The following is a 12345-nucleotide window of genomic DNA, read 5'->3' as shown; positions in this document are numbered from 1 at the left end:
TATCTTAGTTTCAGAAGAATACCTTCTTCAAACAGAATCCATCATCCACAGTTTTATAGTATGCATACAGTTCACTCTGCATGGACAAGGCAAAACATCATTTATTTATAACAAGGCTCTGAATGTCCAAGCTTTGACATTTTTTGGAACACAGTAAAGCATGTACTACTCTAAATTGTGTGATTTTCAACAAAAAACGTGGCATATTATTTGCCTCTATTCTCTGTTTAGGGCAAGAACAAGACAGCAAAAGAGCGTTTTACAAATCCTCATTTTCTGTTAGAGGGTGCCTGGAAAGATCAAAACAAAACATTTGGCAGAAATTGGTTCAATTTTGGCAGAAGACTGTCAGCTTTACCATCAATAATCTGCTTGGTTTCTAGCCAGCTTGCCTGTCTGGTTTCCTCACATTCTGAGCTCTCCAGCAGCCCAGGAAGCAGAAAGGCAGATGATATTTTGGGAATGCCAAAAACTGGCCTCTTGGATCTGAGAGGGCTCAGCATCTCTGAGTTCTGAAGTCTGTGTAATCAGGTAGACAGACTGTCCCCAGATCAAACTGTGAGTCTGTCTAGGGACACTGGAAGAGTGCTCAGGAATTGCTGCAGAATCCAATTTTTCATTTTCTGGAGGCTATTTCTGAGACTACCTCTCCACGCTCTAGTTAAAACGCCTCTTTGCCCTTGGATTATTGTGAATGTATTACTGCTAAAAGGGGGAGCACACTTTGAGGTAAAGAAATGCAGATTTTTTTATTTTTTTTTTACAGTACAGAGATACTTATAGTAACAACTGCAAGATTTGGCTTCTGATGTGTATTCCATATATACCTGGTCAATTTGAAAGGTGAACTTTGCCAGTGATGATTACTGTGCGTTGTTCCCTGTCACTGTGCTTGCTTGATTGCATACATTAGTGGGAAAATTAAATCAAAGATACGTGGTACTTGAAATAACATATTTTGTAGAAATATGTGCATTCACTACTTTGTATTCAATTTCACAGTGCATTAAGGCAATTTTTAAAGGTGTTTTTTTCTAACTAACTTATAATCATACATTATTGATGGAATTAAAGAAGTTAGTTTCTGCACCTGTTCTTACATTTGCCACATATGTAAAACATATAGTTTTAAACTATTCTTCTGGTATTTTACCAGATATAAAATATTTCAGCTGAAATACTTTAAATGTAAGAACACTAAAAGAAGCAGTCTAAGAAAAAAAATCAAAAAAACTAAGCCTAATTATTTTGATATGAAGATCAGTTAAGATTATGACTACCTAAAGAACAGTATCTTAGATTTTTTAAAAATCTGTCAATATGAATTTGACTCATATACAAATTTTTGACTCATGTACAAATTCCATGAAATTTCATTTTGTTCTGCTACAATTTCCCACTTAACGGGTACTGAGGCAGTTGCATAAAAAAGTGCACATGTTCAAAAGGGGACTCAAGTAACAGAAGGACAAAAGAATGAACTAGTCATCACAAGTTAGTGACATTTTCTGTCCTCTGAGCTGCCTTTTTCTAACTTGAAAAACACTGGTGCATAAACTAAAGATGCCTCCAGATAGCTTTCCATTTGCAAAAATCCCTATCCCATAGATCATATGTCTGGCCAGCTTTGACATGCTTCTGGAGTCATAATTTCATAGGTGAGTGAGCTTGAAAAATGTCTTCAGATCAATAGGGATAAATAAGCTTTTGTTCCACAGCAGGCATGCATGTCTTTTCTTTGTTCCTACTCACAACACTTTCAATACGCATATTTATTCTGGCCAGTCTCAAGAAAATCTAATATATGTTAAAACATATGTTAAAATTTCAGCTCCTTTATGATCTCTTCACTTCGCTGTCACTAGTTTTATTTTATACATAGTATTTTAACATAACATACTTAGCACTTACAAAGCATTCCAGGATGAGTATAATCAACAAATCTCATAATTGCTGACTATGGATTTTGAGACAGAAGTTGCAAAGGTTGGGAGAACAGCATTTTACAGATTGCGGTATATGGCTGGCTGCAAAGGAACATTTGAAAATTAATAATTTATGTGCCCTAGATTTACTAGATTCTTGACTGAACAGAAATAATCATTATCCCCAAAGCCTCCAATATAAATCTTAGAAAAGAAGCAAAAAATTAAGAGTGGTAGAGACAGATCTCTCTAAACATTGTGGTCACTTTTGTTAGTGACCACACTGTGTAATGTATATGAGATAAAGAAGATACAGTTGTGTATGTCTGGATTGTTTATTTTGAGCCTTGAGAAAGACATTTTCAAGGTGATGTGAGAGAGTAGCAGGAGAATCAGATATTATATACATAGGTCTGAAAGGAACCTCTCCTGCAATTACATACCACCATGGCATATGGTCTCTTTTATAAATGATCATCTCCGTACAAAAAATTATTCCACTGGGAGACTGTTCCAGAGTTTCATCTCTCCGAAATCTAGAACTTTAAATTTCCAGCCAAAAATGTATTCAACCAACTTACCTATTTATTTTTGTGCAAAGACTGTTATTTAATTTAAATGCTTCCTTCTTCACTGTGTACTGTCTTAGCAGACTACTGAACAGGAATGGTATTCTAGCTTTTCTTGATATTTCTGCTATCATATATTTATTATTTCATTCAAAATCTGTTGTAAAGTAGATGTAGGCAAATCTTTTGGATGCTTGCAAAGGTGTGATTTCAAAAGGCTGAAATGCAGGCAAAACAGCTTCAGATTTCTTGAAATGAATGGCTTTATTATGCCACTGGCTAAACAGTGGGAAGAGATGGAGAAGTCAGGGTGACAATGAGAAAGAGAACATGGAACTGAACTGACACAGAAAAAAGCAATGTACAAAATGGAGCAAACCCATAGAGAGATTTTTAATGGGTTGTCAAAATGAATGAGGAACCATTAAGTTTGTTCACTGATGTGGCCACTTTAATATGAGCTTTTTAAAATTAAGAGTAGTTAAGAATGCAGCAGAATTCTGATTGTGCCAGATGCCTTAAAGTGAAAACTGTGTGAACCAAGAGAGACAAGTGTTGCAATCATTGCTGCCACCATGAATCCCCTTTTAGGGATAAAAGTTATATGGGAGAGAACTGGTCAAGTTCAGTGGTCTAGAGAACCAGGGGGAAACTGGTCTAACTCAGTGCATATGCAGACAGCATCCTTTATCATACCGCTCACAGCTTTCAATCCATAAGTAGATGCTGCTAACTCATGTTCCATCTTTTGTTGTCTATTGGAGCTCTTTTTGTCAAAAAGTCATATTCCTTCTGTTGCCCTGATACTCTATTGCTGTTTATTTGTCTAACAGCTCAAAAAATAGTAAATTGTACAGAGCTGAGTGTGCCCTTCCTAAGTGCCTTGGTGCGACATACAGAGCTGAGTGATTCTGCATGAGAAGTGAAGAATCCAGATGTTAACGCTCTCACAAAAGCTTTGTGCGGTCGTAGCCTGGTAGGGAGCTTACCGATGGAAAAAATGTTTACCCAGGGACTGACTGGCAATCCACTTAGCCTTCTGAAGGCATGCCACCTGGTTGGAATGCCCTGACGTCTGCTGCATTGCTGACCTCCTGGAGCTGGCAGCTTGTTTAAATTCAGAGTGGGCTTCTCAAGACGGAGACAGTCCAACATTTCTCTATTAATAGCTATGTCGACTTGGACTGGATTTTACATGGATAATTACTTGGGTCAGCGCTTCCCCTTTCACAGTCTGTGGTTGCAGTTTTTGTTTCTGCTTTCCAAAACTGATGTTACGTTCTACACTGGACCATAAACTACCTCAAATCCAACATGAAGCAAATATATAGGTATAGCTGTACACAGATGTGTCAACAAATGTCTCTGTTTCCTCAGCTTTGACACTTCAGCCACTGATCTTTTGTGTTACTACATAATTTGGACTTCATGGACAATCTTATGACAGCTCATTAGCATGGAAGTCAGAGTGAGCCAGCATGGTCTGAGCACCCCACTTCTGTTCAGGCAGGAGCTAGCTATCCTTAACATCATCAAGCCAGCCTCAGCGTCACAGATGTAACACAAAATATTGCAGACTACTTTTCATTGCTGGCATCATTAGAAAAGGTTTTGGCAGCAGCGGGAGCAGCAACCATACACAGCTGCTTAAGAGTTCTTGTCGCTCCTTTGCATCTAACATCAGCTGCAAAAGAACTGTGATGTGCATTGAGGGATAACTTCAAAGAAACCTTCCAAGTAATCATGTGGGTTTCGGTCTAGCAGTTACCACCACATATTGCATAGTTCTCAGTTCTGTGGGGCACATGATGACATGTATTATTTAGTCAACCGTTCTGTCAGAGCTGTGGAAATTGCTTTATAACTTTTGTTCTCAGGCTGCCGGGTATTCCTATTTCACTTTCGCTAGCCAAAAGTTACTTCTCTTTTTAGATGCTGTTTATCCATTGATTCTCTTTTTGATTTTTATTAGAACAATATTGTGTTGCGGTAGCGATCTTTCTCAAGCAAAACACTAATTGGCATGACCAAGGATGACAAATATGATCCCAAATGATTGATTTGGAATAATTATAGATGCATTTTCACAATAATAGTGAGCATAGTGTTATGACATGATGAGTTGTTAAGTTACATAAATCATAATGAAGTTTAATTATTTGGATTCTTGATAGCTCCACTGTCCCACAGGGAGGAGTTTTTTACATTTGGTTCTGATCCTTTTACTTTGAAGAGTAATATTTTAGACAGTTCAGACTTCTAGTATTTTTTTCCTAGCTTTTTTTTTTTTTTTAGATTAAGTTTTATGGCTGCACAAGAAAATTGAAATACATAAAATGTAACCAAACATATAAGTACTGAACTTGAAAGCTGAAAAATAGAGCACTCAGACATGCTGTACCTCTATTTAGAACACATTAGTGCTGTATTTATGGGATATGTAAGTTAAATACTTCTTTGAATTTCACCCTACACCCTAAAAATCAATTTAAAATAAGAAATTGAACCTTCCACAAGACATTAAATTTAACTTTAAAAGAATCTCAAAAAATATTATTTTTTTTTAATATAGAAATGCGGGTATTATATAACAGAATATAAAGTATGTAAATTTTTTTCCTCTATAAAAATTCTAACATGGAAAACAAAGCTGAAGGTTTCCAAATTTACCTTACAGCACTGGTAAAAAGAACAATGGAATCCCTGCAGCAAACCACAGCCTTGGAAGTGCCACTAAAGGTAGGGACAATTCTGAATTTCCATTACCATCTTAGGCATACTTAGCTTTGTATGTTATCTTCATATTAAGAATCTAGAGAACTATTTTCCCTTTCACTTCAATAGTTTCATTTTCATATTTGCTGGTAATTGATTTTTTAAACTATTATAAAAATTCTAAAAGAAAATAACTGGAAAAAACTCTCAGCTTCCATTTTGCAAAGTGTGATTGTTGTCTACTCCTTGTCTTAGCAATGTAGTATGGTAATTTAAAAATCTATTTTGTTTATTGCCATGAAATTTCAGTTGGGTGTGGTAGAGTGAGAAATATCTGCCTTTAAAGACTTTCTAAATGTCCCAAGCATTCATTACTGCTGAAAAATTATTGCAAAAGATCTTTCTTCAGTAATTTTCACTTTAGAAAACTGGGTTTTTAACATTTTTTTGTGGATGCCTAATGCCTAAAGCAGACAAAATCATTGGCCACTGTTTAAAGTATAGGACATCATCTACCAGAACATTTGTAAAAACTGAGTAGATAGCTACACAGCTAATGTATCTATCTAGTTATTGGACCTCATTGTAATTATTTTGTAAAATAATTACATTTTTCTCTCTACAAGACTGGTACTCTTTACCCTAGCCTACTGCTCAGTTTTTGTTGTTTAATAAAAAATTATAGTTCCTGGGAATCCCTAAACTTATGGTTTCCAGTTTCCTGAGAAATGGAGTGCTTGCTGTTGCCAGACCAGTCATTCAGCAGTATTACTGAACAAAATTTGGAGGCAGAAAAAAGTTGATGCAGTTTGGTTTGGAAACGTACACGCTTGCACTAATGGAAACGGTTGAAAAAGAAAACTACGAGATAAGTTCTTGCTTATATTTCTTCCTCCAGATGTTCTATATCTATTTCAGCATCTCGGCCACTGTGTGAGGCTTTCTCTGGAGGTCTTACATATTTCTGGGTCCCTATGGAGTGCATCTTTCCCCAAAAAGTGAGGCTAATGAGGGGTATCTGAGATCAAAATTACTCTTTTTCCTTTCCACACTGGAATCCCCCCCTCGCTGTTCACTTAACCCGTGTAAGAACTTGTACTCCTGTTTAACAGATTTGGCCAAGTGAAACCTTTTGGCCATACTGGGATTATACGTTTCTTGCACTGATACTCCCAAGCTTTTAAACCGCATTTTTATAAGTTGCTTACATTATACACCTGTGCTTGCCTAGCTTCTTTTGTTACAAACTCCTTGAAAAAAGAAGTGAGACTGTTATTCACGGTGTGCTGTATCTAAATATTTTTAATGACAGTATCGGACACCTGGTAATCATGCTGCTGTAACATTCATTGAAATAATCAGATATGGTATTACTGACGGTATATAAAGTGAATAGCAATGCTGAAGTCCTTCCTTGATAGTTCTAGGAACGTTTTGGTGACTTTGTCAGAGGCAACATTGTTTATACTTTGCTTGAGGAAGTCATTGCCACGAAATAAAATATGAACAATTTAATAGGTTTCTAAGAAAGACAAATGTTTGCATGGTTAATGAGAGTGTTCATAGTTACATGGGCAGAATATCATTTTAGTGTTTATGTATTTCAGACTAACCATGAACTGGCAGAAGGTTTCAATGTCCTGTGGACAGAATGGGACACCATCTTAAAACACAGTTTCTTTCACCTCTGTCTGTCTACTGTCACACACTGACAAATTCATCTCGATGCATTAGCAAATGGATTCAATGTGGCATTCCTATAAGAACAGTAATTCTCTGTTAAACAACAGCTACCTTTTAACAGGTGAAAAGAAACACGTTCTTGGACAATAGGTAGCTGTCTGGGGTTTTCAAAGATTAGGACTTTCTAATAGGCACTAGAAGTATTTGGAGATAAGTGTTTCATTACCCTTGCTTTGGTTTCCTTTTCCTGAGCAAATTACTGTAGGAGTCATGACATACTTTTACTCCTACTGTAGGTGTATCATAAGGATACTCTAAGTGAATAGATCATGAATGTATTGATGGCAGAGGCCAGATAGACAACATGAAGTACCAACAGCTTGATCTCAGGGAAGAAATTGAGAGGGATCTTTAAAAAAAACCAAAAAAAATTCTGCATTTCTGTTCATGTTGTTTACCCTTCTATACAGTAAGAAAATGTCTTTAAGGGTTAGAAGTGTTGAAGATGAAAAGATTTTTGTGAAGTGCTCCTGCTCTCCTTCAGCACACTTGCTTCAGCTAAATATGTATTATGTGTTCTGTTAATATGAATATTATTTTTTAACATGGAGGAAAAATGTCACTAAAGTAGAGCACACACACAATCTTAATGGGAGAGATTTCTTTTTCTTCTTTGAGGAGAAGGTTGCTTTATCTTTGAAGTAGCTTCTTTTCCAAAATAGAGTCCTTGCTAATGAGGCAGCTTTCATGTCAGAACATCTACTGTGTAACAGAGCACCAGTAACTGCAAAACAAACTGAAATAAAACCAAAGCAACAACAAAAACACCCCAGAATTGGAAAAGTGGATGATAAAAAAACCCTAGTATCTTTATGCATTACTAACAAGGTTGCTGATTATAAACACTCTTGATTTTGTAGGTCTTTTGAGAAGTGTAGTAAGATGAATTTTACTTTAGCATGTTCCTTGCAATTCAGTAGCATGTATTTGCAATTTCAAAACTGAAGTTTAGTCTTAATTGTTAAGGTATTTTAATTAAAATTGTAATGATAATTAAGTATTAATAGATATGAGGGACATTTCATATTGGATAGGCATGTAGTCTAAAGCAGTATCAACATCCAAATGGAAAAGCAAAAATAGTAATCTTACTATATGTGATGTATTTGTTTGTTTAATTTTTATTTTTTTTTTCTGACAGGTTCCGTTGAAAGTGATTCTTACCACAGGGAAATCATGGGGGTGTATGACAGAATTGCAGGAGATGTAGAGCAGTCATCGGGGATGTTATTCAGTACCCATACACCTCATTGGCCTATGCTGATTCCTCACTGAATCACTAGGCAACAGCGCTGCTGGATCTTTCATAAGCACCTAATACTCTGCATGTGAATTTTTTTACTTCATTTTGTCTGTAGCCCTAGGCAACAGCAGTGAGATAAAACTGGTTTTTACCAGTTCATTGTGTTTCCTTTAGCCAAGGTAACCAGCAGGGAGCTGCTTTTGTTCAGAGCTAAATTACTACATGTAAGAAATGAAGCAAGACAACATTAACCCTTTGGGAACATGGCAAATATGTTTGAGTTAGATGGATGTTTAGACTTTAATGTTAAATATTTTCTGAAGAGCTTGTGTAAAAATACTTCTAATCTGGCACTATTTGAGCTGTACCAGCAAGTGCTTAACTGTTGTGTTCGGCTTATTTTATATTTTGTGAGTAGAAGGCTCAGTTTGCATCACATATTAATTGTTATGTTCCACAGACTTAAAAAAAGTTCTTTGGAAATGAAGAGTCTCCAACTTAATTTATATTTAGGATTTTGGAGCAAAACAGGTAAACAAAACTGGGTGCCTAAATGCATGAAAAATAACCAGATTGTTGTCAATCCAATTAATTTCAAACTCAGTTTATACACTGTAGCCTTAGCGTACTTTAGAGGAAGTAGTACAGATTTGCCTAATCTATTATTTTTATTACTGATGTAATGCTAAATATTGTTAAGATAAATTTGGGGATTCAGCCTTATACTTTTTAGTATTCAGGTTTCTACTTTAATGTTTGGATTTGTTACTGATATACGGGTTTTCTGTAGAATTTATTCTTTAAATGAGTTTGTTTCATAACATTACTGGTTGCCAAATTCTGCCTCCATGCTTGTGGAATATGAGACTGTCCTCCAAAAAAGTCTACTTGTTATTTAGAAGCTGAAGTCAAGCACAAAACTTTTAAGCAGTGTTCAGTATCTTTCAGCATGAGACCTCAAATTATCAAAGTAATATAATTTAAATTTTAAAAGTCTATTGTTACAGAGATTTTGCAGCAATTTAAAGTTGTATCATTAAACAATTCTACGTTGCACTTAAAAGCACTGAACTATTAAACATTGTTTTTCTTATGTTGCATATTAATAACATGTAACCTGCCAGCTCAAATGAGCCAGTCAGCTCTTAAAATTAGTTCTTAGCAGTGGTCATGCAAGCAAAGTCAGAACCTTCTACATATTAATTGGTAGTCAGCTGTTCAGTTGGGGGAGAGTCCAGCCTGCATGGCTGTGACACTGCACCAGGTCATGCGAGCAGAGGGTCTGATTCCACCTTTCCAACAGAGAAGAGATTGTACAAATTTTCTTCTGCTTTTTGCCATTTTCAAGCCTTCTGTGTTTGCAGTGGCATTGAATAAGTGTGAAATGTTCTACTCTCTCATCTGTTTCACTCCTCTTGAGGACCTGCTGTTTTCAGGGGGCCTGTACTAATTAAGCCTTGCTTCTCGAAGGCTACATTGCTAACCTTTCTACTATATGAAAGAAATCAACATTTCTGTACATTTCCCAGCTGATTTCAACTTTGTGTATGTTTCTTTGGATGCAGATAGAGAAGCGTATTTTTTCAAGGCCTGAGCAATACTAGGCATACCCTTCAGCCTACCAAAAACCAGAGACACATTTAAGGACATGGAGAATCTCGATCATGTCCAGTGAATTGACTTCTGTTCAAATATGAAGCTACAGAAATGCAGAGGTCACCATACAGAACAAATTTTCAAACACAGCCCGTCACAGAAGACTGCCAGTCACAGTTCCCCAGACACATGCACTTTGTATAGATCGTCATACAGTAGGCAAAGTTAATATTTTGTTCTCCTTGTGTTGCAGAGAAGAACTGCGAGCTCCTCTGGGCACCAGGTTTACGCCTTCTACTTTTACAACTTTTCTTTCTGGTTTTAAATTTACAAAGAGTCAGCTAACAAAAGGACGAGAACCAAGCAATAAGGGCATCGCTTTATCACATGTGACTGAGGGCTCATTCTGCATACACTGGTGTGAGAGCAAAAGGCAAACTGGCATAATTTTTAAGGATTGGTGATGACCAAGATCTCAAGACTTGGTGCAGTTTGTGTCCCCACAACTTACAGGATGAGTACCATGAATTCAGGTTATCTTTCCAGTGCTACAGATTCTTCAGTAAAGAAAATGTGTTTTCTTCTAATTGCAGCCTGTCAGTGAATTACCGTATATAGATTTCTGGCGTAGCTAGGTGAGGACCAGAGCTCTTTGGTGTACGTACAACCAGTATCTGCTGTACTATGAATTACAAATACTGTGACATGTTCTCTAATCTTTAGGTTCTGTTCTGCTTGGATAGCCAGGTGAGTATCTAGTCTTCTCTCTCTGCCCTGTGCTACTGTGTTAAGGTATAGATTCTGTGGATTATTAGATTTCTGAGACCTCTCTGAAATGCTTTGGCTTCAAAGTTCCTTAGTTTTTAACTCGTAAGATCCCAGATAATGAGAAGAATGCTGTGTCTTTGGGACAATTTCTTTTACTTCGCAATCCATTCCCACTGCCTTCCCAATATAGGTTTTGGGAACTGTTGGATTTTTTGAATTGTGGAATTGTAGAAGTAAGTATCTCTTTAGCATGGCAGTAATTTCCTTGAACAAGCTGGCTGAGATAAGGTAGTGTTTGCAATTCGTTTCCCAACAAGGTCCTCTGGACAAGGCATCAGTTTTACCACACTTGTGTGCTGATCTATATATAACTATAAAATGAAGGCAGTGCAGTTTTTCCAAACCCTAGACAAGCTACCCTAGAGCATGCCTGAATCTAAAGAGCCTTTATGGGAAAGCAAGGCCAGTCCTGACCACAAATTTCCTCTGAAATAAATACAGGTGAAAGTATTATGTATTTGAGGACTGCCAGGAATTCCTTTTGGGTGGCACAATAATTTCACACCAGAGGACTCAAGACCCTTATTATAATAAATGACCACCTTTTCAGGTTATTTTGGTTCTGCATGAAAAGGACTGTAAAACATGGATAAGCTGGAGCAGGAGCAATCATAAGAGCCCTTTTCAGTCCTTAAAAGTCTCAATTTGATCTCTAAAATTATTCCCTTTTTCTTACAACCTATGAAGAGGTACTGGGAGAGCAAGAAACAGATCTTCTCTTTAAGTGCAGAACCCTACAAAAGTACTGATACAATGAGTGTGGGAGATCACAGGATAGATGGGGAGAGGGGAATAGCTGGGTCTCCTTAGTTTCAGTTATCTTTTGTGGGCAGAAATTTCATTAATTGATTCTATGAACACAGTAATAACCCCTTTTGAACTGATTTGTGTCTTTGGGTTTTATTTCAGTTGTGTCTTTGGTGGCCTGAATCTTCCCTTAGAGCATCTGTAAATCTTTTCATTTCCCATGTGGCGTAGTAGGGAAGGAATACTATTTGAAAACACTTTAACTTGGTGTCTGTGAGAAGTGCAAGAGCACAGCTATTTTCTGGCACTTGCATAGGCATAGCATGGCAAATACATACCTGCTCAGGACTTGGATCTTTCAATGTCCACATACCACCATGGAATGGCAGGACTCTGATTTTGAATGTTGATCCAACTTGATAATAACCATAGTTCACATACTGGTCTCAGATTTGATGTGAGCAAGACATTTTAAATGTGAGGAGAGAAAAAAAACCCTCTCAGTTTTTGAAAACAGAGAGTAGATTGAGAGAATGAATCTGCTAGAGCATCCAGGACATCATTTGTTCTTGATAATAATCAAGAAAAAGCCCTTAAAAGTAAACTCATTTCATTTTGGGGAGTTGACAGAACCTGTTCCTGTCATTTTCTTATTTAATCTGATTTGAAAAGAGGACAAAGAATGGGTTGAAGGTTGTATTATGCCTTCCTGATACATTTCCTCAGTGGCCTAAAACATCTCTTCTCACTTCGCCATTAGAAGATCAGACTGGAAAAATCCTCGAGTAACCTGGTCTTGACCTCATAACCCACCTTACCTCCTGAGGTCCCATCCAGCCTGAATTTTCCTATGATCCCGTGTCATTCTTCAGCTGAACAACAGCAGTCATCTGGTTGAAAGACAAAGCAGAAATGCCTTTCAAATATTCTGCTGAACCGCATTAAAGTATACAGTGCCATACCAGAAGAAGCCCCAGAA

The 12345-nt window shown here is 36.9% G+C and overlaps 1 protein-coding gene across 1 annotated transcript in view; it reads left to right on the top strand.

The window, feature by feature from the left end:
* The window catches only part of POLN (DNA polymerase nu), a 106183-nt gene extending 95525 nt beyond the window's left edge, over nucleotides 1-10658 (top strand). The window contains exons 23-24 of the mRNA XM_055706019.1: nucleotides 5172-5233; nucleotides 8094-10658. Of these exons, the coding sequence (XP_055561994.1) occupies nucleotides 5172-5233; nucleotides 8094-8162 (131 nt within the window). The 3' untranslated portion in view covers nucleotides 8163-10658. The remainder of the gene's footprint in view (nucleotides 1-5171; nucleotides 5234-8093) is intronic.
* The last annotated feature ends 1687 nt before the right edge of the window (nucleotides 10659-12345 follow it).

The sequence above is a fragment of the Falco cherrug genome, chromosome 1, assembly GCF_023634085.1.
Source record: "Falco cherrug isolate bFalChe1 chromosome 1, bFalChe1.pri, whole genome shotgun sequence".
Classification (NCBI taxonomy): domain Eukaryota; kingdom Metazoa; phylum Chordata; class Aves; order Falconiformes; family Falconidae; genus Falco; species Falco cherrug.
This window is presented reverse-complemented; position numbering and strand designations above follow the sequence as displayed.